The following is a 24,884-nucleotide window of genomic DNA, read 5'->3' as shown; positions in this document are numbered from 1 at the left end:
TAATTCCCGTGCTCTCTTTACGTATGCTCACTGTCTTGAACAATTATTAAACTCCGAATGTGTGTTTTTATGACGATTTTGGAGTTTTAAAACATAATGAGTGCCTAATCTAATGTATGATTGTGGATTTACTTTTTCCTTTGTGATGTTTTTGTAAATTTTCTCACTTTTTTTTTATTTACGGTGATTATAAGTGTGTTCTCCATGATTTTGGATTCACCCCATGTCGAATATACATCTTATTCGAATTCTCTTTCCACAAATTCCGATTGTTGATGAAAAATTAGGGTTCATAATCAGTGTTTGTATTGAAACGATTTCTGCTTTATCTATGTTTAATTGATTTCATTTGTAGGTGCATTCCCTTCGAGTTTTGGTAGTTGCAAATCTGATACACTGGTAAGGTTGTGGAGTTGCTTATGATTAACTTTACAAGTGGACCTAATTTTTTGTTCCCAAAGGTACCATTTTTCTTTTGTGTTTCGAAATATATGCATGATGCTATATGAATCTAGATAAATCCGTGACGTTAAGTAGTGTTTGTTTAGATAACCCCAAATACTTTCAAAACAGTTATTGTTGTATTACAGTCAAGAATGAAGATAAGATGGAATTCAGTAGAATGAAGCAATTAAGGTTCTTTTATATAAAGAATCTTTAATAGAAATTACATGGTTTGGTTTGATATTGATTATGGTTATGGACCTATGGTTATTGTCGGCCAATATAATGATAAAATTGTGATCAAATTGCCCCTGGCATGTAAATTGCAAATATATAAAAACTTTCAACAATTCAATCCTCCTGCAAATATTCTTAATTATACTATTAACCCGTAACAAGGGATTTACGGAGTACGATGATGACTATTGACCCGTAACAGAAAACAAACTGACCCGTAACATGAAAACTGAAAGTTGATCAGTTAATAAAATTTCATCCCTTGAAGCTCAACTGACCTGAACTTGCAGTCCACTTCGGCCCGTTAGGAAAACCTGTCAAAGGTTGACCCGTTTACAAATCAATATCATCAGCAAGTGGTAAAATTTCAAAACAACACTTGTTCACTAATTTCAACTTTACGACCTGCACATTAGAAACAAATCGATTTGGGTTATGTTATATCTCTAACATGTCAAACAGTTAAAGATCTAATTAAAAAATGATATGAAAGTAGATTCCTCTGAAAGAATATACATAGTTATTGTTAAATAAATCACAGCTATAATTTTTAAAGCATGGCAACAAATTTAGAATTTGTAAAATAACACAAACTAACAGAGTAGTCATACCTTAAAATTATGTCATTGTTCCTAAATCTTCGCAAACACACATATTCTTAAAGAACGAGTGAATAAAAAGGAACAAACCAAACATTTAAAAAATAAAAAGAAATTTTGTTTGAGAAAACTTTTATCATAAATCTTTAGATGGTTTTCAAGAATTCTTTATTATAGATGCTACACAAAAAAACATGACATAAAAGATCTTTAAATAAACACCACTTTAAACCAAATTAAAAAAAAAAAAATGAGTGGGTTCATCAACAAATTGAGATAGATTAACAATAAATACTTGCAAAAAGAAACTGCCAACTTTGGGCAAACGATGATGAATGACAAACCTGTATATGACTACTCTACCCCAATTGATGGACGATGATGAACGATTTACCTTAATTGATGACTGAATTGGGTAAGGTAATTGTGTGTATGTTCTTCATTTTCATCAAATGGGGTGTTGATGCAGGTTGTGACAACAAATAATAAGGAGAAAGAGGCGTGGAGGTTGAAACTGATTCCTAGAGGTTTTCTCAAAACCGTCCTCAACCTCTTCTCTTCTTCTCTGCACTATGGTGAAACCACGTGTCACAACTAAAAGACAGTGAAAATAAAAAGGAGGCTTTGTGTGGATAACACCTGTCCCAAAAAAGCTTGTTTTATTATAATAGTAGATTTAGTAAAGATTAGTAAAATAGTTGTATTAAAATTAGTAAATAGTTGTATTAAAATGCAAATCCAAGCATAAATGCTGATATATGAAATGCGGTAACAAGTAATAAAACTGATATCCCAAAAGGCGATAAAACCGAATTTATGTTAATTGCAAGAGGAGCCCCGACACATAGAGATGTCACTATTACTGATAATGGTGGCAAAAATGGTTTAATAGCACCTGATATTCTTGGCAAAAACCTGTATATTACACAAGAAAACGCGTGTAAGATAATAACAAAATCTGAGTTTGAATTTTAAAGTCAAACTTCTTACTCGTTAAACTTGAAGTTAATATGAGTAAAAAGGTAGAAATTTCAACTATTTACTTATGAACAGGTCAGTTTCAGTTGTGTTTTATACAAATATTCAAATTACAAATGAAATAAGAAAGAATTACACAAATGGCCCATGTGGCATGTCCAAATTTCACTTTTAGTCCTTAAGCATGAGAAAGTACACCACCGGTCCCAACTTATGCATAATGGCACACAAATGGTGCCTGACGTAGATGAAGGTTAACTTTTGCTATTTAAATGCATGTGAAATGATTAAACTACCCTTGTCCATTCGTGTAATTCTTTCTTGAAATAATATTATTTCCGTCTCATACTTAATGCACCCATTAACAAAAGAAGTTGCTATTTGAGGGAAAAAGTGTTGACATACTAAAATATAGAACCATGTTTGACCACAAAACTTGTTTTTGACCCGTTACCCGACCAGTCAAGTATATTCTTACCGGTTAAGAAGCAAGCCGGCAGCAACAGGTGAAACAACAATCTGCAAAATATTGGAAATCATTCCTTTTACATCAACAGGCAACTTCTTTCCAATGAGCAATAGTGACAATAACGGTGTCACAAAAACAGCACTGGCAGTAGATATTGATGTCATAACGATGCTTAGTGTCGCCATCGTAGGGTCCGTTAAAAACGTGGCATAATTCGATAGCTGGGCCCCACTAACACATGAAGTTAACATGATCCCAGCACCTGAATCAAACATTCTTGTAATTAAGCATACAAGAATAATAAAAGGAGACAAAAAAAAAGCAGATAATATTACCTAACGAAGTTGGAAGACCGAACAATGTCATGGCCATTGTTCCAAACAAATAACCAAGAGCCGGTTTAATAACAAATTGGCCAACATATCCAGCAAGTATAGCTTTAGGTTGGTTAAATGCTTCGATAAAATCTTTTTCACTTGAATTTAGCCCAACTGCAAACATTAAGAAGCCTAAAGCCGGGGCATAATACCTGAAATATAAAAAAAAATTTCATAGACACTTCATATTAAGGACTGGAAATAAGGGAATATTAATTAACCTGCTTGTAAACCATGTGAAAGATGGTGGATAGACGAGCCAATATTGTAGTAGCAATAACTACTTGAGGTAATATCGAGTTGGCTTTCTTCAAAACATCGACAAAAGACTCCTTTTCAAGTATCTGCCACATCACAAGCATGAAGAATATAACAAGCTTTACAAAAAGAGTAACCAGGTTTCAAAATTGTTCGAATGAATAAATCAGTCATACCTTTTTCTAAATATAAAAACACTTAAGTTTCATTATTCTTCCAATGTTGTGAAAATTTTCACAATTGTATAAACTGAACGACCTAACTGGAACAATTACGAAACCTTGTTATTATTCAAAAACCTTTTTCTCTAGGATTACATTACCCCGCAGTCCTACTTCATATTAGAACTTGAAAAGAATAATCACTAAATAGCAACCAAGTTTCAGTATTGTTCCAATAAAGTCACTCATACTTTAGTCTAACCACAAAAACATAAATACCACTCAATTTCAATACTGTTCCATTATTGTGAAATTTATCATAATTGTTTAAACTGAATGATCTAAATGAAACAATTTTGAAACTTGGTTCTTACTCAGTATAATAACCCACTTTCATATGTGTTGCAGTGCAAACGAGCCGAGCCGCTTGCGAGTTACTCGATATCAGATCAATAAAATGCTCAAAAAGAGCCAATCTATTTCGAACTCGAGCCTTGTATGGGAAGCTCGTTTAGGCTTGTCGAGCCTTGAGTATTTTTAACTTTTACCTCTTTTGGACTTCTATGTATTAACTTGACACTGCATAAGCGAGTTTTCGCTCGTTGAAGGTACTACATGAGCTCGAACCAAGATTCGGCTCATGTAAGGTCTTTCTCAAAAACATACAAAAATAACTAAAAACATATACAAATTAATTAATTAGTAAATAATAAACGAACCAAACCGGAGCTTGTAAAAAAATGACTCATCGAGCTCGAGCTCTCAACCTGAGGTGAAATTGGTGGGGATTCATCCGGATCAATCCACTGAGGAGTCTCACCAGAGACACGCCTATCAACTATTAATCTCGAACTACCTCTACCTAACACCACAATAATCGTTCAATTCACAATTCATATAATAATAATAATAATCAAAATCAAAATCAAAATGACTTACGTAAACTTATTAGGGTTTTAGGACGAATTGGTAATGCGATTGGACTGTGCTCTGCTGCAAAGTTTATATAATAATTAGTTACAATGTTGTTGATGGAATATTATTAATAAGTGAATATGTTAGGTTATATTATAAGAATTATAATACCTGAAGAATATGTTCGGATTGATGGTTGATTATTATTATTATTATTATTATTATTATTATTATGGTGATGATGGAATTGAAATTGAAGGTGGTGGGACTGGGAGATGGTGTTTCGAAGGATCATTGTTCAGATTCAGGGATCACTCAACTGATATTCGGTCAATTGGAAGAATCAGATTTATAAACTTTATGATTATTAATTAAAAATCTATAATATAATCATAAATGATTTAATTAATAGAAGATAGTGTAACTTTAAAATAATTATTTTAATATTATTAATTTGGCCTTGTTGCTATCATTTCGGTCAAAACTTGCAGGAACCAGTATAATATTTTCTTAACAGCAAATTCATTTACATTAAATACTCACTTAAACCTTTAATTTGCAAAGACTTGAACCAACATCTGCAGGATATAAATCATACCATTATAAATTTGATGAAAAAGTAAAAAATTATTTGATTTTTCTGGATATTTGAAAAATTATTGTTCATCTATAATTTTTTTAATATATTTTTGAAAGTGATTGTAAGCGAAAAAAACACATTTATAGAAATATATTATATAGTTAGAAATAAGAAAAAATATAATGTGTTTTATTTTAATTTTGAATTTGAAAATCGGGATGAGAATGCTCTAAACGAATATGATCCTCTTATGAGGAGTAAGTTAAACCATGTTAGGTAACCATTTAAAATTAGTTTAATAAATACTAATATATTAATTAAAGAAATAATCGGGCATGCTTGCAATACATTTTTCTTTTCCTATTTTTTTTTCTTATAATTTGATCAATAACTAGTGTTGAAATTTGGCCTCACATTAATAAAACAGCTAAACACACTACTAAACAAATCTTTATTGATTGCATAGCTTTGTTTGTTTATTTATTTATTTGATTAGGAATCAAATATATCTTTATTGATTGCATAGCGTTGCTTGTTTGCTTGTATTTTAAATATTCGATTAGGAATCATATGAAATTTTATTTATTTATTTTTTGAAAGAGCAACGAATAAAACATGACTACCTAAGATAATCCAACAAAATATGAAATATATAAGGACTACACTAGATAGAACTTAAGACCTTGCTATCTCAGCACAAATCTTCACTACCTTTCAATTCAATACTAGTTAAGTTAAGGCACATAATGAAATTAATTTGTTTATGTATTTATAGAAAAATTATATCAATCACAATATCACATATTATAAATACTTCATTTTGGATATGAATTAATAAATTTGATTCATATATATCTCCAATATATATTTTCCCAAAAAGTATAGCTGAAAGAATGCCTAAAATTAAATGGTCTGCACACATCAAAAGTCGAAAACCCACACTATAATTCCCAAAATCATTTAATTATATGTTTCCACATATTTTGTACACAAAAAAATTATATACACTAATCTTACACCGTAAGATATATAATTACCAAGATAAAAATAAATAGTATTAACAAAAACAAACAAACAATTTAAAAAGATTTTCGCATAAGTTAAGTACCAAAGTATCCAAACTTAAAAACATTCTCATCCAACATATACAAATTCAGTCATTTACTCTTTACCAACACCCACCACGAGCCGCCAGACACAACACACTCAACATATCTCCGAGTCAACTTCCATACGCATGCAGGAATTTACCATCTCGTTCCTCCCATCCGAGTCATCATTTAGTCCACCTTTTCCAAACTGTGCACTAAGTTGTTCATTAACCCAAACCGCTAAAGAAACCGCATGGTCACGAATAAACGAATTAGCAGGCGGGCATTTTAACATATTAATCAAACGCTGATTATACTGCATCAAGCTAACAGACGACGGCTCTAAACCTTTTTCCCGAAAATGTTGAATAACCTTACAAACATGCTCGCACAAATTACCCTTTTCTCCCCACTCACAACCACAAATAGCATACTCTGACCCCGGGTTCCGTACAACATGAACCACATCTTGGTCAACAACTTTGACCCGATCACCTTCTGTGACCACATCTGTGTCGGGAATGGTTCTTGATTTCCGCCATGCGGTTAAACCACTCGCCCATTCGTCTTTCCAGTAGCGTGAAAAGCCATCTTTGTCCTCGTACTCGTCAAGCCAAAAGTAGGCTTGCACTTTAGTACCCAGTTTGTTAATCAACCAATCGGCTCGTTGGTAAACGTTATCTTCGGTCTCGTTAAGTAACCTGATTTTTAACTGGTTGTGATAGAATTCAAGAGCTGATGAAGTTTCTTGGCTTGCAAGTGGTAGTGTTTTCAAAGCAGTTATCCAAGACCCTAATGAAAATAAAAATTAAAAAAAGTTAAATGATTATAAATTAATAATAACTGTTATTTTTTACTAACCCAATCTTGGATACCAAACTGCCTTGAAGTAATCCATGAAATTTGTGCAATTTACAAAATCTTCCATGAACTTATCAAATGACTCGACTGTTCCGCGCCCTTGACAAACATCTTTGACTATTTGACCAAGTGTTTTTGACAATTTTGCGCGTGTCTCCATACTTGAACATCTTTTCATTATGTTTTTATGCCAAGCGTGACGAACCCGCCAAAAGCAAAACAATACAGAGCACTGAAATACTTCCCTGATTGAAAAAAAAACGAAACAGGTCAAGATAAGTCCAAACGGGTTAGCAGGTTAAAATAATAATAATAATTTTGTAATTATAGTGATGAGCAAACTTGATAGCGAGGATATCTAATAAAGGATAATCGATTATAAAGCCGGCTAATTTCCACGTGGGATCTTTAGTTTGGACTCTATTGAAGAGGGCCCACATCCATCTATATGAATCGCCAGGTGTCAGAAAACTAGGGGATATTATCCATGCTACCGGTATTGCTTTGTTCTCTGAGTTGAAAACAACAAGACTTTGGATCGGGTACTGCATGAAGTTTGTAATGTGAAAATTAAAAAGTTTATAATAATAATAAACACCATGAAAAAGACTATTAAAATAAAACACACTCGGGTTGAAATGGGCAAGACCGACCCACATTGGCCCCAAGACAATTTTTTTCCGGTCACTAATCAAAAAGTGTTAACTATGAACCAAAACTGGAATAACCGACTTTACCAAAATGACCGAATCCAATTAAAAAATTAAAGGTTTGATTTTATGTGGTTTCGAAAACAGATTTTCGGTTCGGTTTTGGTTTTGCTATCAACCAAAACCGAAAAACTGAAAAAGTGGTTTTAAGTAAACTATAAGATATTAATAAACAGTTATGCGCTAAAAAGTATATCCAAATGTGTAAATAATCAATTAACCAGTAATCATTATTAAGAAAAAAATTAAGGCCAAAAATGATTTAGGCCCATATTTATTGTTTTGGGCAATTTTTTCGGTCCAAAACTTTCAAGCACAAATGATAAAACAAGAAAAACCGAACTGAAAACCGAAAAAAAACAGAACGGTTTACAAAAATCCAAAAACCGAACTTTCAGATTTTGGTTCAATTGGAGCCCAAATTGACCAACTCATAAACAAACGGGTCAAACATACCTTTAATTTGTTTGTTCCAAATCTCGAATCCAAAGAAAGAAGCCGTCCATTTCCAAACCGAATCATTTGCTGCAACTGCCATTCCGTTTGAATCCCCAGCAGAAACGGGTCATTCTCACTAAAGCCTTCATAAAAAAACACAAGATTCTGATGACTCTCAACCCACAACCCGACGCTGACATCATCATCTTCATCAAGTTCACAAATTGCGCGTCTAATATTCCTTTCTTGTATCCTCACATGCCTATGAGTCAAAAGATCATCTCGGCCACAAACGCCTCCATGTATCTCAACCGACTCATTATGTCTTTGCATTATTGTTTCAACCGGGATTCCAACATGCAATAAACACATGACACGTTGGCGAAGGTCCTCTGAGATGAACGGTGCATACATCGCACGTGTTCCGATGGCCTTGGTGTCTTGTGGGCCGTGACATGGTAATCCCTCTTTGTCCACGTGTTTATCTTTGTTGTATATGACTAATGCTACGTTTGGTTTGGCGATTAATCGTTTGACTATGAAGTGGCAGATGCACCCTCTTTTGGTGTTCGGCCTACCAACGGATTTTTTGTTGGGTTTGTGTGTGTTCCTGCTTGGTCTAACCACACCGCCAATTCTGTGATCGTCTGGACCAAAAGAACACCAATACCTATAAAAACAACAAACGTCAGCATGGCTGACTTAAAAAGTCAAGCCTTTTAACTCTTTAATGCATGTTTTTCAGAAATAATATAATGTTTGTAGTTGCATGTAGGGATGTGCATGAAAACAGAAAACCCGACTTTCAACCAAAGCAAGATAACCGAACCCAATCCTGACGGTTTGGCTTTATGTTTATTTAAAAGCACAAGTTCTGGTTCAGTTTCATTTTGCATCTACTGAAAACCAAAAACTTATTAAAAAAATCGAATCAAACCGTAGAAACCAACCTGTAAAAACCAACTTTTGTTATTAAATTTATGGATTATAAGTGAAAAAGCTCAAAGTTTTTAGGCCCTAGCATTTAATAATCAAGGAATCATAAATTGGCAAAACAAAATTCGACCCAAAGTTTCAAAACAAAAAAAAATTAAAAACTGAAACATTATGAAAAACAAAAAAAAACGAAATAGACGATTTTCATAAATCCAAAACCAAAAAAAAAAACAAAATAAACGGTTTTCAAAAACCCAAAACCAAAATTTCAGTCTTTGGTACGATTTGAGCCCAAATCCGACCTGTGCAGACCCCAACTTGAATTTTGTGTTTGGACGAAAGTGATTATAGGCATTCAATAATCAGAATCCAATAACTAGTTACAACAAAACAGAACGATAACAAAATTAGTATACGGGCATGTTTGGATTTGTAAATCAGGTACTTAAATGTTTGAAAAATCTAAGAAACTGACAGATAAAATGACAAAGAAAAAATATTTGTAATTATTATGCAACCACAAGATAATAATCAAAACTTACATAATATACTCAAGAATACCATCAACTTTAGGCTTCTTAGTCGATCTAGGAGATCGACGTCTCCTAGCTTCTACATGAAACCTCGTAGGACAATCTTTCTTTTTAGATTCACCACGAACAAAATCACCAACTCTAGCAAACGGAATCAGTGCAAGCCTATCCACTTTGTCACGATAACCTTCTACCTTCGACCAAACAAGATCAGAGGCCGAGAACTCCAAGATTGGAGGGTTTTGTACCGGGAGAGACAGTATTGTATCCCACCTCGTCATCTATGACACCAGGAACATAAAATTTATTATTGTTCGCCCTGATATTACGGACCAACAATTGCACAAAGAATAGGATTGTAAACAAGCTGAGCCCAAGCTCGGTCTCTTTTTAAAAAGCTCAAGCTAGGGCTCGTTTATTATCTAATAATCAAACATTTAAAAAAATATTTTTATATAATTTGAGAAAAAACTTAAACGAGCCTAAGCTAGGCTTGAGCTCGTTTAAGACCTTAAATAAGCCAAAGGTTGGCGAGTTCAGATGTGCGGTGTGAAATTAATAGAGAGAAGTGGAAAAGAGGTAAAACTTAAAACTAAACAAGCTTTATTTGAGGCTCAGGCTCGAAAACGCTTTTTATCTATCTGATCTCGAATATCGGAGCGAAAAAGAACCGAGCCTCAAATAAATCTAGTTTAGTTGTCGAGCTCGTGATCGAGCTTTATAATTTTATAAAGTCTTTAACTCTTTTGGACTTTTTATGTATTAGTTTCACACCGCACAATTAAAATGTATGCCTAAACTAATAATATAATTAATAAATAATAAACGAAGCGGAGCGAGAGGTGGTAAAGAATCCTAAATTCCACGGTGATAAACGACGGCGTACAATGTATAGGTTGTATGATTACTTTTGAGAAATAATAATAATAAATTACAGTGAATATAAAATGAATTAGTGACGAGTGAGTTTTAGATAAGAGGAAACTTACGGCGTCGAACAAATAGCAGAGGATGATGGTGATTGTGATTGTGATTGCAGATTAGGGTTTTAAAGTCCTGAAGATTTTGCTGGTTTTGTTATGTTATAGTAGGGTTTAAGGTGAGGAAGGATAGAGGATTTGGGGGAAATGTTATGGGAGGCCGAGGGGGTGGATTTAAATTAGAGAAAATTATTATGGACCACACTAACAAATAACAAGAACTAAACATGAGGCTAGAGGATAGGCGAACAACCTTAGAGAGGTTTAAAGATTAGCCGATCTAAGACGGAGTACCTCCACTGTGATTTTGGTAGGATAAACGACAATGACGACTCACAGATCACCATTGAAGGGCAGGTGGTCCCGCAGGTAATGAAGTTCAAGTATTTAGGATCATTTGTACAGAGCGATGGGGAATTAGACAGTGATGTGACCCATCAAGTTCAGGTAGGATGGTGTAGATGGAAAGCAGCCACAAGTATATTGTGCGACAAGAGTTTCCCGACTAGACTAAAGGGAAAATTTTATAGGGTGGCAGTTAGACCTGCAATGCTATATGGAACCAATTGTTGGGCCATCAAGAAGGCACAAGTGCGGAAGATGGAGGTAGCAGAAATGAGAATGCTACGTTGGATGTGTGGACACACAAGGCTAGACCGAATAAGAAACGCTGTGTTTCGAGAGAGATTAGGGGTGACGAACATATCAGACAAGATAAGAGAGTGGAGATTGAGATGGTTTGGACATGTGAAGAGAAGACAGACGACGAATCCTGTTAGATCCGTAGAAAACATTACTAAAGAGGGGAGGAGGGGTAGAGGACGACCGAAATTGACTTGGGATGAGAGGATTAGGCATGATTTGATAGACCTAAACCTCTCCGAGGACATGGTTGAGGATAAGAATTCGTGGAGAAGCAGAATTAAAGTTAAGGATTTTTAGGGAGAATTGAATACCTTAGGGCTTAGACTTAACTTATTTAGGTCACATACCATAATGGTATTTCCCTTACATATATTATTATTATTATTATTATTATTATTAGTTTTTATATAGCTGTTAAACTGTGATCTTATTATTAATATTATTAATATTATTAGTAGTTAACTTTGATTTCCTTTATTTTGCTTCATACACATGTACTTAGAGCCGAGGGTCTCTCTGGAAGCCACCTCTTTATTCCTTTGGATAGAGGTAAGGTGTGCCTACATCCCACCCTCCCCAGACCCTACTTATAGCTTTGCTGTCGGTGGGACTTTACTGGGTATGAATGATTAATTGATTGATTGACTAACAAATAACAAGCTTAATGCATAAATTTTTTTCTAACTATATGTATAATTGTCTATCATAAAATCTTAGGTGTCCTCTCAGGTTGTTCCTCTCATTCTCTAGAGCCACCAGATTGCTTGATTTATAAATGGAGGTTTCTCATGCATTTGACCCGAATTCGTGTGTATGGGTCTCACCAAACCCGGATAGTCTTTAAATGAGTTATAACATCTCATTTATTTGTAAAACTGTTTCATAAGCAAACAATAATTTTCACGGGTCATGGGTCTCACCAAACCCAGATAACCCTTAAACGAGTTATAACATCTCATTTATTTGTGAAATAACCCTTAATTATCAAAGAATAATTTTCACGGGTTATGTGTCTTACCAAACTCTAATAGCACTCAAATGAGTTATAAGATCTCCTTTATTGACAAACACTTTCATTATCAAACCCTAATTTAATTTATCTACTTTACATGTTCTTCGTTGTTGGTCTAACATCTCCATCGTCGATTAACTTCCACTACTACCCACCATCGTCAACTACATTAACGCCTCTTTTTTCATTAGACAAATATATGTGTTCATGTTTGTACATTAAAAAAATCAACATGCTCGTGTTCGTTTATGTTTATTCGTTAAAAAACTAATAAACCTAAACATCTCAACTGATAAAACCCAAATGTTAAAAAAAATATAATAACAAACTAATATATATGTATTAAATTAAAACAAAACTATGTTAAAAATAAAATAACCAACAAAAAGTAACAAAACGATTAAAAACAAAACTTTAAATAAACTCCCGTAACACGGGATGATCAAACTAGTTTAATATATTTTTCTCTATAATTTAGTTGAAAAACATTATTTCATAAATTTATCTATAATTTTTTAAAAATCTTTCACATTATTCTTATCCATAAATGCTTTTTTTATTATTTTTTCTCTTTTGTCTTGTTAGAGTATTCACAACAACAAACATTCAAAAACCGCCACATTAGATTCCAAACTTTACTTAAAAACTCATATTTTCTTTCACAACAACAAACCATCACAAACTATCACATCATCACATACCTCTACAATTAATTTATTATATATAATTAAATTACTTTTATAACAAATTTAGTTTTATGATTCATATATATTTAAATGATATATTAAACGTTTAAGAAATATAAATTTAAAAAATAAAATACGTTAAACATAAAAAATGAAACATACATTAACTAAAAATAAAGCGTGTATCAACTAAATATAATAAAAATACTTCAACTTAAGATTAGATATTAGATAAAATACAAAATTAATCCCAAATGATACGATTTTTCTTGATTTTTCAAATAACACCAAATGAGTTTCCAACGTGTCTGGATCCATTTTTGAGCAGTCCATCAATAGAATGGTCATATCTTGACTAAACAAAATTTGATCCATTTGCTCGTGAAATTTATCGAAGGATGTCATTTTCTTGGTCATATATTCTTGCATTTTTCAACATAAAAAACAACACACAATAAAAAAAAACAAAAAAGGTTCATAGTGAAGTGTGGAAATTGTCATATGCGAGATATGTTAATTGTCAAAATATATACTTTCTTTTTTTGTTAATTAACTTTTTGAAATATCCCACATGACAGTTTGTCTAAAGTTTGATAGTACAAACTCAATTGTAGGTGCCACATGTATCAAACCTAGGTATTTGTTCCTTGTTGTGGATGCTCTTATATAGTATATAGTGTATGAGGGATGGTTGATATAATATATGGTATGGATCAAAAGTGAGACGTTATATTTAGGTTTTTACTTTACTTTCCATATAACTCATCCATACAATAGGTAATGGATTGGAGATGTGATTTTGATGGTTTTTTCAAAATTTACCCTAAATTATATGGGTTTACCAACTTTAGAAAATGGGCTGAGAATGCTCTAAGTTGGTTGTTGATGGTATCATCTTTCAATTTATATGTTTCTAATAACTCGTGACTAACACAAGATTAACTTCGTTAGTCTTCGGTCGTTGAAAAAACGTTTCTTGCTGGAAAACTCTGTTTTAACCAGAAAACCCAGTGTTTTCGTCTCAAACCTCTTTGTAATCCTTAAATCGGAACTTTATGAATCTTTTATAATGAAAGCCCAATTATCGAGCTTGCCAATACCCTAGAACCACCGTCGGAGTTAACGACTGTAGAAGTGGATCGCATCAGCTACGTTATAGTGATGGATGGCTGTTTGAGACAAATTTGGCGACGATGGTGGGGGTCATTGGTGTTCATGTTGAGTTTTCTGGCCAAAAAAAGGTTGAGTTTTCTGACAAAAAAACGTTTTCCGGAGACTAACAGAGTTAAGCTTCCGTTAGTCGCGACTCGTTGAAAACAAATATGATAAAAGATGAGACCGTCAGCAACCAACTTGTTAACTGAGACTGTTATTTGTCAGTATCCCGTAATTAAGATTATTGAAATCCAATTTTCCTAAGTTTTATAATAAAATATGTCGTGTTGTGACGGCAGGTTAGCACCGACACCAAAACAAACAAAAAACAATATGTAAGCACCAAAAAATCAGCACACGTACAACTTATGATTGAAGCGACTTGAATTTGATGGTATCGGTTAGGTTCTGTTAGGGCACGGAAATTTGACATTGTGGATACGTTATCCTGACATATGTTCTAGGATCAGTTATCCTTAGACAGATCCTGTCAGGATCAAGGATTCTCAGTAGTTGGTATTACTAACGATTGTTTCTCATGTATAGGTTAATATTTGATAGGTATAACGGCTATAGGACGTGATCTACCTAATATTTCGCTACAAGGCACCTTCAGCACGTGGTCAAATGGCTGTAACACGTTTAGTGGGGATAATGGCGGATTTATAGGACTTCTTGTTGACTCACAAATAGTTGAGTACTGATGATATGTTATCCTTGAAGACGTGTCTGGATTAATTATCCTTCTGAATAGTTCCAGAGCTATATATAACGGCTCCAAGGACCAAGTCTGCCAAAACTTTCGCTACAAGACTCCTTTATGCACGTGGTCAAAAATATGGAGTGGCTAGTGGAGGATTTGCGGATTTTTAGGACCTATTTGTTAGTTAGTTATTATTTCTTTCTTTATACACTGAGATTATGATCGATTAGGAGAATCATTCACACATGTATCATCACACACACTAGAGCAGAAACCATAAACTCTCTCTAATCACTAGTTTACTTTGTAATCTCGATCATCAACTCCACAACATTTGTAACCACCTTTTATTATCAATATAGTCGACGGTGATAGTTTTCACCGTCCGGGGGTTTTTTGTGCCAGAGATTACTATAATCACGCACTAGCCGACCAAAGGTTACCTCGTTGATCCTTGACCAAAGTGATTCGACCAAAGATTACCTCGTGAATCCTTGACCGAAGTCAATCGATCATAGATTACCTTGTTAAGTTTTGACCGAAGTAAGATTATCGTATTCAAGGGCTTTTTCCCTCGTGATCAAATCATTGTGTTCACCAAGATTTCGATTACACATTCACTATTATCGTGTTAGCACTATACCTCACTTGACAGATTTGGATACATTATCCTCAGCTGATTTTTATCCAAAACAATTTGGCGCCCACCGTGGGGCAATTGGTGTTGTAATCCATATTATTCCTATCATTCTCAACTTTTTTATACCCATATCACTAACAATGGCCTCTCAATCAACCTCTGCTTCATCAACCATGCCGGCTACGGTTCCTCTCTCACCAAGGACTTTGCCACCGATGCCTCCGCCAATCACGGGAACGCAACGGCCTGCTGCTGCTGGGAGCAAGACGCGGCTACCAGTCTTCCAGAGCTAAAAACCGTTGTTGCTGCCCCGGTGGTTAATACTAAAAGTGATGTTTCATCTATGTTTTCGCAGGTTAAAGCATACATGGAGCAGCTGAACAAGAACAACCAGAGGATCCTCCATGAGATAGAAGATCTCAAGAAGAACAAGAGACCAACAGAGGATCTCACCCCCCTGATGCCAAGGATGTTGTATTTCACCAGTCCAGAATCCATGGCTCAGCTCTCACAAGGATCATCTATCCTTCAACAGGGGGCCATAGGTCAACAGGCCCAAGGATCCTCGCTATTTCAGCCAGGATCATTTATCCTTCAACAGGGGTCCATAGGTCAACATGCCCAAGGATCCTCGCTATTTCAGTAAGGATCATCTATCCTTCAACAAAGGTCCATGGGCCAACAGGCTCAAGGATTCTCGTTAGATCAGCCAAGGTCGACTAACCTCCAACAAGGATCAGCCATCCTTCCACAACAATCAAGGATCCTCATATTATCGGCAAGGATCAGCCATCCTTCCACAAGGGACCTACGGTACCAAACCTCAAGGATCCTTCATCCTGAATCAAGGATCCTTCTTTACGAATCAAGGATCCTCAGGCGTCCAACATCAACGATCCTCCGAAGTCCATGAAGGAGACATAATCCCCATGCAGACCATAACCTATGGAGGACCAACTCTTATCGCAGACTCCTCTTATCCCATTTACTCATCCGAGATGCCAATCTTCACTCAGCAAAGAGGTAACTTGTACGATCCTTTACCCTTGGATGCTAACCGTGGTTTCATGCAGGATGCAGGTATCAACCAAGCTATGACCAAGGAGCTGCAGAAGCTCAAGGATATGATATCCAGTGTTTCCGGAGTCATAAGACCAATCCCCGAGATACCCGAGGGAAGCCACAAAGTATCCAGATTTGCTCCGCCTATCTGTGATGCTGAAATCCCGAAGCGGTTCCAGACTCCGAATATGAAGACTTATGACGGGACCACTGATCCTGAAGAACATGTAGCACAGTATAGGGAAAGGACGAAGACCAATCCTATTCCGGAGAGACTCAAAGAAGCTTGCCTATGCAAAGGCTTTGGATCCACACTAACGGGAGTCGCTCTAAAATGGCTGCTAAGTCTTCCTCCTTTTTCAATTACTTCTTTCTCTCACTTAGTTAACTTACTTAACACTCATTTTTCCTGTAGTCGGAAATTTGAAAGGTTAACTAGTGATTTATATAGTGTTATCCAACCTAGTGATGAATCCCTTAGGGATTTCGTTACCAGGTTCGGAAAGTAAGCTCTAGAAATCCCAAATCTTGACATGACTACTGCTGTTGAAGCATTCAAGATGAGAATTCAAAAGAGCTCCCCCTTTTATGATGATTTAGTGATGACTCCATGCAGGACATTAGACGAAGTCAGAAACAGGGCATTGAGATACATCCGATTGGAAGAAGACAGAAGGATCCAGGATCGTTTTGGGGGACAAACAAAACAAGAAAACTCCGAAAAGAATAAAGGATCCTGGAACAGGAACAACAATTCGAAGCCGTACACCAAGTTCAACAATCAAAACGTACGGGCAGTTGAAGAAGGAGATGACGATGAAGACTATCCTTGCATCTCCGACTATTGTTTCTCCGTAAACACTCATGGCTTGATCTGTGCCATGAAGAAACAAAACAAGAAAACCCCGAAAAGAATAAAGGATCCTGGAACAGGAACAACAATTCGAAGCCGTACACCAAGTTCAACAATCAAAACGTACGGGCAGTTGAAGAAGGAGATGACGATGAAGACTATCCTTGCATCTCAGACTATTGTTTCTCCGTAAACACTCATGGCTTGATCTGTGCCATGAAGGATTTGGGAGAAAAAGCGAGGTGGCCGCGAAAGAATGAGAAGACTGTCGGCATCAAGGACAAGTCTAAGTGGTGCGCTTTCCACGAAGACTTTGGCCACACGACAGACGAGTGCATCGGCATGAGGAGGGAAATTGGATACCTCCTGAGCAAGGGTCACTTTAAAGAACTCTTGGGAAGGAAAAAATCCAAGATCCAGGATCCTGAAGACCTTCCACAGAAAGCAACACCACCACCGCCAGATGCTCATGTGATCAACTTTGTCTCCAGAGACTACGAATTATTTCAAGATTCTTGTGTCATAAAAGAAAGTCCCGTAGTAGAATTCGAATTGGATGATGAGAGAAGACCGCTCATCCCCACTATTCGAGTGACTGATCAGAGAATATTTTTCAATTCAAGGATCCAGGATCCTAATCAGGACAGGCTAGATGTGCAGACGATCAATTTCATCTCCGGAGGTTCAGACATATGTGGAACTTCTTTCTCCACAACAAAAAGACTTGCCAAAGAGATAAAGATGGATAACGGAGATCGACCAATAGTGTCAACCACCTTAACAACAGACAAGAGAATCTTCTTCGTTGAGGAAGACAAGATGAACATTCAGGATCCTCACCACGACGGTTTGATTATTACTTTATTTATCTCTAACCACTATGTACGCAGGATCCTAGTAGACGGTGGCAGCTCGGTCAACATTATCCAGCATGTCCTTATGAAGATGAACATCTCGGATTCAGAGATCATTCCTAGAACTTCGGTACTAGTCGGTTTCAGTGGCGAAACCAAAAAGACACTGGGGGACATCAACCTCCCAATTTATATCGAATGGTTAAATTCATACCAAAAATTTTGTGTTATAGATAACCTTTCCCGTTGCAATGTTATTTAAGGAAGGCCTTGGCTCCATGGAATGAAGGCTGTAGCCTCAAATTATCACCAATGCATCAACATACCTACTCCTTGGGGAGTTGTAAAGATAGTGGGTGACCAAGCGGAGGCCAAGAACTATTATTCATCGTCAATGAAGCCAACAGCCAAGCCAACCATAGCATAGCAATTACAGCAACATCCTAGGGACGTGCTGGAAGCCTGGGAGAAAGACCTTAAAGAAGTATCATTGGACCCAGATGATCTAGAAATAAAGGTGTTCTTAGGATCCAGTATTCCCAGTAAGATTGAGGAGGATATAATATCCTTCTTAAGACAAAGAAGATATACTTTTGCCTTCAAGCATTCGGACATGACAGGTATTTCAAAAGAGGTAATCACTCATAAACTCGGCCTTGATTTATCTGTTAAACCCGTCCATCAGAAGCGAAGGAAATTCTCTCCTGAGAGGAACAAGATCATACAAGAAGAAGTTGAAAAACTTCTTAAGGCCGGTATGATCAGAAAGGTTCAGTATCCTCGATGGCTAGCTAATGTGGTCGTTGTTTCAAAAAAGAATGGAAAGTGGAGGGTGTGTGTCGATTTTACTGATTTAAACAAGGCATGCCCCAATGATCCTTTCCCATTACCACATATAGATTCCATGGTGGATGCTACGGTAGGACATGAAATGCTTACCTTTATGGATGCTTCCTCTGGATTTCAACAAATTCAGATGGAACCATCCGACCAAGAGGATACAGCATTTATGACTCCTACCGGCATATACTGTTATACCGCTATGCCGTTTGGACTAAGAAATGCAGGGGCAACATACCAAAGATTAGTCAACATGATGTTCAAGGATCAGTTGGGTAAGACCATAGAGGTATACATAGATGATATGGTGGTGAAATCAAAAAAAGCTGAGGATCACCTTAGAGACCTCGAGGAAGCATTCAACATCCTCGACCAATATAACATGAAATTGAATCCGTCAAAATGCCACTTTGGTGTTAAAGCTGAAAAATTTCTGGGATATGTGGTGACTAAAAGAGGAATTGAAGCAAGCCCCGAGCAGATTGAAGCCATCCTCGATTTGAAATCTCCTGCAAACACGAAGGATGTCCAAAGGCTCACAGGAAGAATAGCTGCCCTCAATAGGTTCATCTCAAGATCTTCCGAGAAGTGCAAGGACTTCTATGACATCCTTAGGAAGAAAAAAAAGTTTGAATGGACGGAAAAACATGAGGCTGCGCTTACAGCCTTGAAGGATTACTTATCTTCAGCTCCAGCTCTAATGAAGCCTGTGGATGGAGATCCTTATACCTGTATTTAGCTGTCTCAGGAAACGCAGTAAGTGCCGTCTTGGTAAAGGATCATGAAGGTGAACAGCATCCCGTTTACTATGTAAGTAAAAGTCTTCTAGATGCGGAAGCCAGGTATTCTCATTTAGAAAAGTTAATTCTTGCACTCATTATGGCTTCTATTAAATTGAGACATTATTTCGAAACTCATCCTATTATTTTGAGAACTAATTATCCTGTGAAGAATGTTCTTAGAAAACCAGAGTTATCAGGTAGAATGGCCAAGTGGGCTGTAAAATTAAGTGCATATGATATCCAATATGAGTCAAGAACAACAATCAAGTCTCAAGCACTGGCGGACTTTGTGGCTGATTTCACTAGTGATCTACAAAAAGAAGCTGACTTAGAGGTACAACAATTGGAAAAGACCAAGGATCCTTGGATACTCTTCACCGATGGTGCTTCCAATGTAAGAGGAACAGGATTGGGGATCCTACTGAAATCGCCACAGGGGGACATATTACCCCAGTCCATAGCTTGTGAGTTCCAAGCAACAAACAATGAAGCAGAGTATGAGGCTCTGATCACAGGTTTGCAATTAGCCAAAAGCTTGAGGATCAGGTATCTTCAAGTTTATGTAGATTATTTATTGATAACTAACTACTTTAATGGCACGTATGCGGTTAAAGGTGAGAGACTGATTAAATATTTAGACGTTGTGAAGGAATTATCGAAATCCTTCGAAATATTTAGTATTACACAGGTACCGAGGGAAGAAAACGCTGGGGCAGACGCCTTGGCAAACTTAGCCTCATCTTTGAAGATTCCTGAGGATTTGAAAATCCCAATAATTCACATTCTCTCGCCAGCAATAGGAGAACAGGAAGTTGGAGAGATAACGAATGATAAAGAAATCGTACTCTGGGATCCTTTATCCTCAAATAGTAAAGGATCATGGATCCATCCTATCAAGAACTACATTCAGACTGGAGAAATTCCAGCCACATAGAATCCCAAGTCCTTCAAACTCAAGGTATCCCAATATATTTTATTAAATGATATGGTATATAGAAAATCTCTTGCAGGTCCATATCTCAGATGCATTGAGGATCCTGAGATCCAAGAAGTACTCAAGGATTTTCATGAAGGAGATTGCGGCAATCACACAGGTGGAAGAGCATTATTTTCCAGGATACTTAGAACTGGATACTTCTGGCCAACAATGAAGAAGGATGCAGTGGAATATTCAAGGAAATATGATGCTTGTCAAAGACACGCGAACATCCTTCATCAGCCAGCGAGGACTCTATATCCTGTATCCTCCTCATGGCCTTTCATGAAATGGGGTATGGATATTGTAGGCAAGCTACCAAAAGCACCAGGTGGAAGGTCTTTATGCTTGCTATGACTGACTACTTCTCCAAATGGATTGAGGCAGAAGCATTCGTACAAGTCCGAGAAAGGGAAGTGATATCTTTTATTAAACGAAATATTATAACTAGATTTGGTATTCCTGCTGAAATTATTTGTGACAATGGTTCCCAGTTTATCGGGAGTAGAACTACTAACTTTTGTGACAGTTGGGGCATCAAAATGATTACTTCCACTCCGGTTCATCTTCAAGCCAATGGTCAAGCAGAGTCTAGCAACAAGATCATCATCAACAATCTAAATAAGAAGCTAGGATCCAAGAAGGGAAAATGGGCTGAAGAACTTCCTTATGTTCTTTGGGCAGACAGGACTACGCCTAAAAATGCAACAGGCCAAACACCCTTCTCATTGGTGTTTGGATCAGAAGCAGTAATTCCCACAGAAATGGTGGTTCCTACAGCAAGAACGAGCATCCGTGATCCTGAAGCCAATGAAGAAACCCTTCTTGAAGACTTGGATACTATAGAAGAACTCAGAGACCTAGCCAAGATCAGGATGGCAGCATATCAACACAGGGTAGCTGGGGAATATAAGAATCAGAAGATTTCAAGAAGGAGATCTAGTGTTGAGAAAAGCCTTCCAAAACACAACCAATCCGGCTGATGGAAAGTTAGCACCCAAATGGGAAGGACCTTATAAAATTGAGTCGGAGACAGGAAATGGGGCATATCATTTGCTCACAATGGAAGACAATATATTACCAAGAGCATGGAATGCTATCCACCTCAAGAAGTACTTTTTCTAATTAGGATCCAGTATCCTGAGAGGATGTATTATCCTTAAAGGATCAAGATCCCCGAAATTGGTAATATCTATCTAATCATTTATCCTTTAAATTTCTTAATACTCTTTAAAGGATAATGTGTTCTCAACATTTTATTTTTTCCAAGTTTGAATAACCATGCAGAATTATAATATATAATTTGACGCTTAAGAGGTTGGCCACCTCTCTTTTACATTTGAGGTACTATCCTATTTCTCTTGGCCTAGCCCACGATTGGGTATGACCCCCGATGGTTATATCCTCTAAGGTTTAAAGGTTTTCATCTTTATTACGATCGCCTGTAGCGCACGCTATCCGACGTATAGTCCGGGGCAGGGGGACCAGTACACGCTTAGTGGCTGACAATTTCGATGTTTCCGCCTATATGGAGGATTCTACGATTTATGGTAGACGTACCATACCACCGGTTTATAACGTTTTCACGTTATCTCACGTTTGGGCTAAATCCCGGTTTGGGCGAGTCCCCAGTTAACATCCGTATTTGGGCTTGTCCCCAGTTGCACGGGCTTGTCCCCAGATTACACGGGCTTGTCCCCAGTTGCACGAGCTTGTCCCATTTTAACACATTTACAAATTTAAACCAAGAACATGACCAAACAAAAATTATATAATATGATTCGTTTTGCGTGCAAAAACTTCACATATTTTTTTAACGCATCAATTGTAAACTTTCTAGGATATCATCAATCATGCCCTGTTCCCATTTTAACACATTTCTTAAGCTTTTACTCATCAGCCTCGATAACCTTAAATTTGCCCCAACTAGGCGACTACACATGCCATGACTACATAATTCAAACGTTTTGGTAGTGTCGTCAACTCGTATAAGCCAATGGTATTGGATTACGTACGATTCAACTCTTTCAACCAAAAGCACACACCACAATCCTTTTGCTTTTAGACCGCCAGTGGATTCAGCCATATGACGTCACGTCACCATAAGGGCTTTTTGGCTAAAAGAGGTGTAGTGGATGAAGCTCATTCAAATCATTTTCTCATTAATATATTATTATTTTTTATAATAAAAGATAAAGCAACCAATCATCTTCCTCATTTCCTCCCCCATCCGACGATGTGTGGGAAGCGCCCCCTCCCTCCAAAGCGCCACAGGGACGGTGTTCCCGACGCTTTTAGAGGCTTTTTTGGGTAGGAAAGCGCCCCACTACACATGATCTTAAAAGTTTGATTTTCAGGAATAATTCGTAAATTCATCCACCATCGTATTTTTAATTCTTCTTTTATTTCGATTGTCAAGTATTAAAGATGGATTTTTTTTAATTTCAATTAAACTTATAATATAATGTTTATTATTATTATTATTGTTATTATTATTATAATATTAAGGTTTTAGATCTTTCAAGCATTACATTATAATTTAACTACAGGTGTATAGAACATGTTTTTTTTTCAAACGAATCGTTTCTAAACCAAATCGGTTTAGGTTTTGCATGGTCAAAACTGGTTTGACCCAAACCGGGTCGGTTTAGAAACTGGTTTCAGTGTAGAACAAGTCGAATTGATCAAAACCAGTTTGGTTCGGTTTAGAACCGGTTTTCCAACCGGTTTGATTATGAAAAGGCCAAACGGCTATAAAAAGCGACAGTTCGGTTCGATTTGGGAAGTGGTTTGACTGAAACTGGTTGTAGCTGTGAACCGGTCTGATTCGGTGTCCGGTTAACTAGTTCCGGACCGATTTTTTTACACCTCAAGATAGAGGTGCACAAATCGGGTATTACAAAAACCCGGGTTCGGGTATGATCGGGTATTGGAAAATAGGTTATTAGCAATACCCGGGTCGGGTTCGGTCCGGGTATTGCCTCTAAAAACCATACCCTATGTATCGGGTTTAGGTCGGGTATAGAACCAGGCATTCTAAAACCGAAAATATGAATACCCTATTTCTGGGTATTGAAAAAACCATATTTTCGGGGGGATTTTTTTGGGTTTTTTTCCGAGTATAAATTAAAATTTTTTTGGGGGTTGCACTTTTTAGGGGTATTTTTTGAGTATTTTCAAGTTAATTTTCGGGTATAGATCGGGTATTTGAAAAACTCGGTTTCGGGCATTGGAAAAACCCGGTTCTGGATATGGAACCGGCTCGGGTTTTCGGGTATTACCGGGTACAAATCGGGTCCGGTTCGGGTACGGGTTTTGGTTCTAAAATGCATACCCTATCCGTACCCTACTTGTAGGGTGGGGTACGGGTTCGGGTATTTAAAACCCGGGTATAAAAAAGTCGGTTCTGGGTTTTTTTTCCGGGTCCGGTTCCGGATTCAGGGTTTTTGTGCACCTCTACGGCTCAAGATTTAACATTATAATCTACATAATCTGCTTAAATTAACTTAACTTTAACATAAAATTGGCCGCTTCATCTCGTATATGGACTTTTTTGGTGGATCGATTTTTCATTGGGTAGAACTAGAAACCCATTTAGAATAACTTTGGTTTAATGAGTGGAGTGGTAAGTGGTTAACTTAAGAATGTTGATTATAATCAAATGTGCAACAATAAAATACTGGGTAAAACAAAAAATAACATGAATTAGTTAAATTAAATTTACATTAAATATAAACAAGATTTCTAAATTACGCTGTCAAGGTTTTTATCGCTACAATTTTTTATTTAGTAACATGTAATATATATTTTATAACTATATTTAGAAAACCTTATATTATTATTTTATTCTTATTTTTATAACCGGAACAGGCTACATATCTACTAAAACCTCTAGAGTTACTAAGACCAACAAAAGTTTTAAGCCAACACCTAAAATTTAAAAAAAAAAAAAACATTCAGCTAAAAAATAGACACCCTTAAATGGACTGGAAGCATTAGGATGGCAAACAAAATACACCGTTAATTAAAAAACACCAAAACATGTCTTTCAACCTACATTTCCTTCTCCATAAAACATTCCATTTGATTCTTTCAAAATTCTCCTTTCA

The 24,884-nt window shown here is 36.4% G+C and overlaps 1 protein-coding gene and 1 pseudogene across 2 annotated transcripts; both read right to left on the bottom strand.

Moving 5' to 3' along the window:
* Window positions 1–2,005: 2,005 nt before the first annotated feature.
* On the bottom strand, window positions 2,006–4,733 carry LOC143627162 (putative sodium/metabolite cotransporter BASS6, chloroplastic; annotated as a pseudogene). The gene is made up of 7 exons (XR_013152547.1): window positions 4,610–4,733; window positions 4,463–4,516; window positions 4,291–4,385; window positions 3,326–3,448; window positions 3,063–3,256; window positions 2,737–2,989; window positions 2,006–2,195 (listed from the first exon to the last, which is right to left on the bottom strand). The product of XR_013152547.1 is annotated as a putative sodium/metabolite cotransporter BASS6, chloroplastic (transcript).
* Window positions 4,734–6,100: 1,367 nt separating this feature from the next.
* Window positions 6,101–9,941, bottom strand: LOC143627133 (uncharacterized). The gene is made up of 5 exons (XM_077097024.1): window positions 9,597–9,941; window positions 8,137–8,788; window positions 7,313–7,515; window positions 6,971–7,215; window positions 6,101–6,901 (listed from the first exon to the last, which is right to left on the bottom strand). Exons 1-5 carry the CDS (start codon window positions 9,866–9,868, stop codon window positions 6,225–6,227), a joined length of 2,049 nt encoding a protein of 682 aa, XP_076953139.1. The 5' UTR covers window positions 9,869–9,941; the 3' UTR covers window positions 6,101–6,224.
* Between the last annotated feature and the right edge of the window lie 14,943 nt (window positions 9,942–24,884).

The sequence above is a fragment of the Bidens hawaiensis genome, unplaced genomic scaffold (genome assembly GCF_021521415.1).
Source record: "Bidens hawaiensis isolate Kalapana, Puna unplaced genomic scaffold, B.hawaiensis_p1.1 tig00004599_1, whole genome shotgun sequence".
Lineage (NCBI taxonomy): Eukaryota > Viridiplantae > Streptophyta > Magnoliopsida > Asterales > Asteraceae > Bidens > Bidens hawaiensis.
Note: the sequence above shows the minus strand (reverse complement) of the source record. Positions and strands in the feature narration are given on the sequence as shown.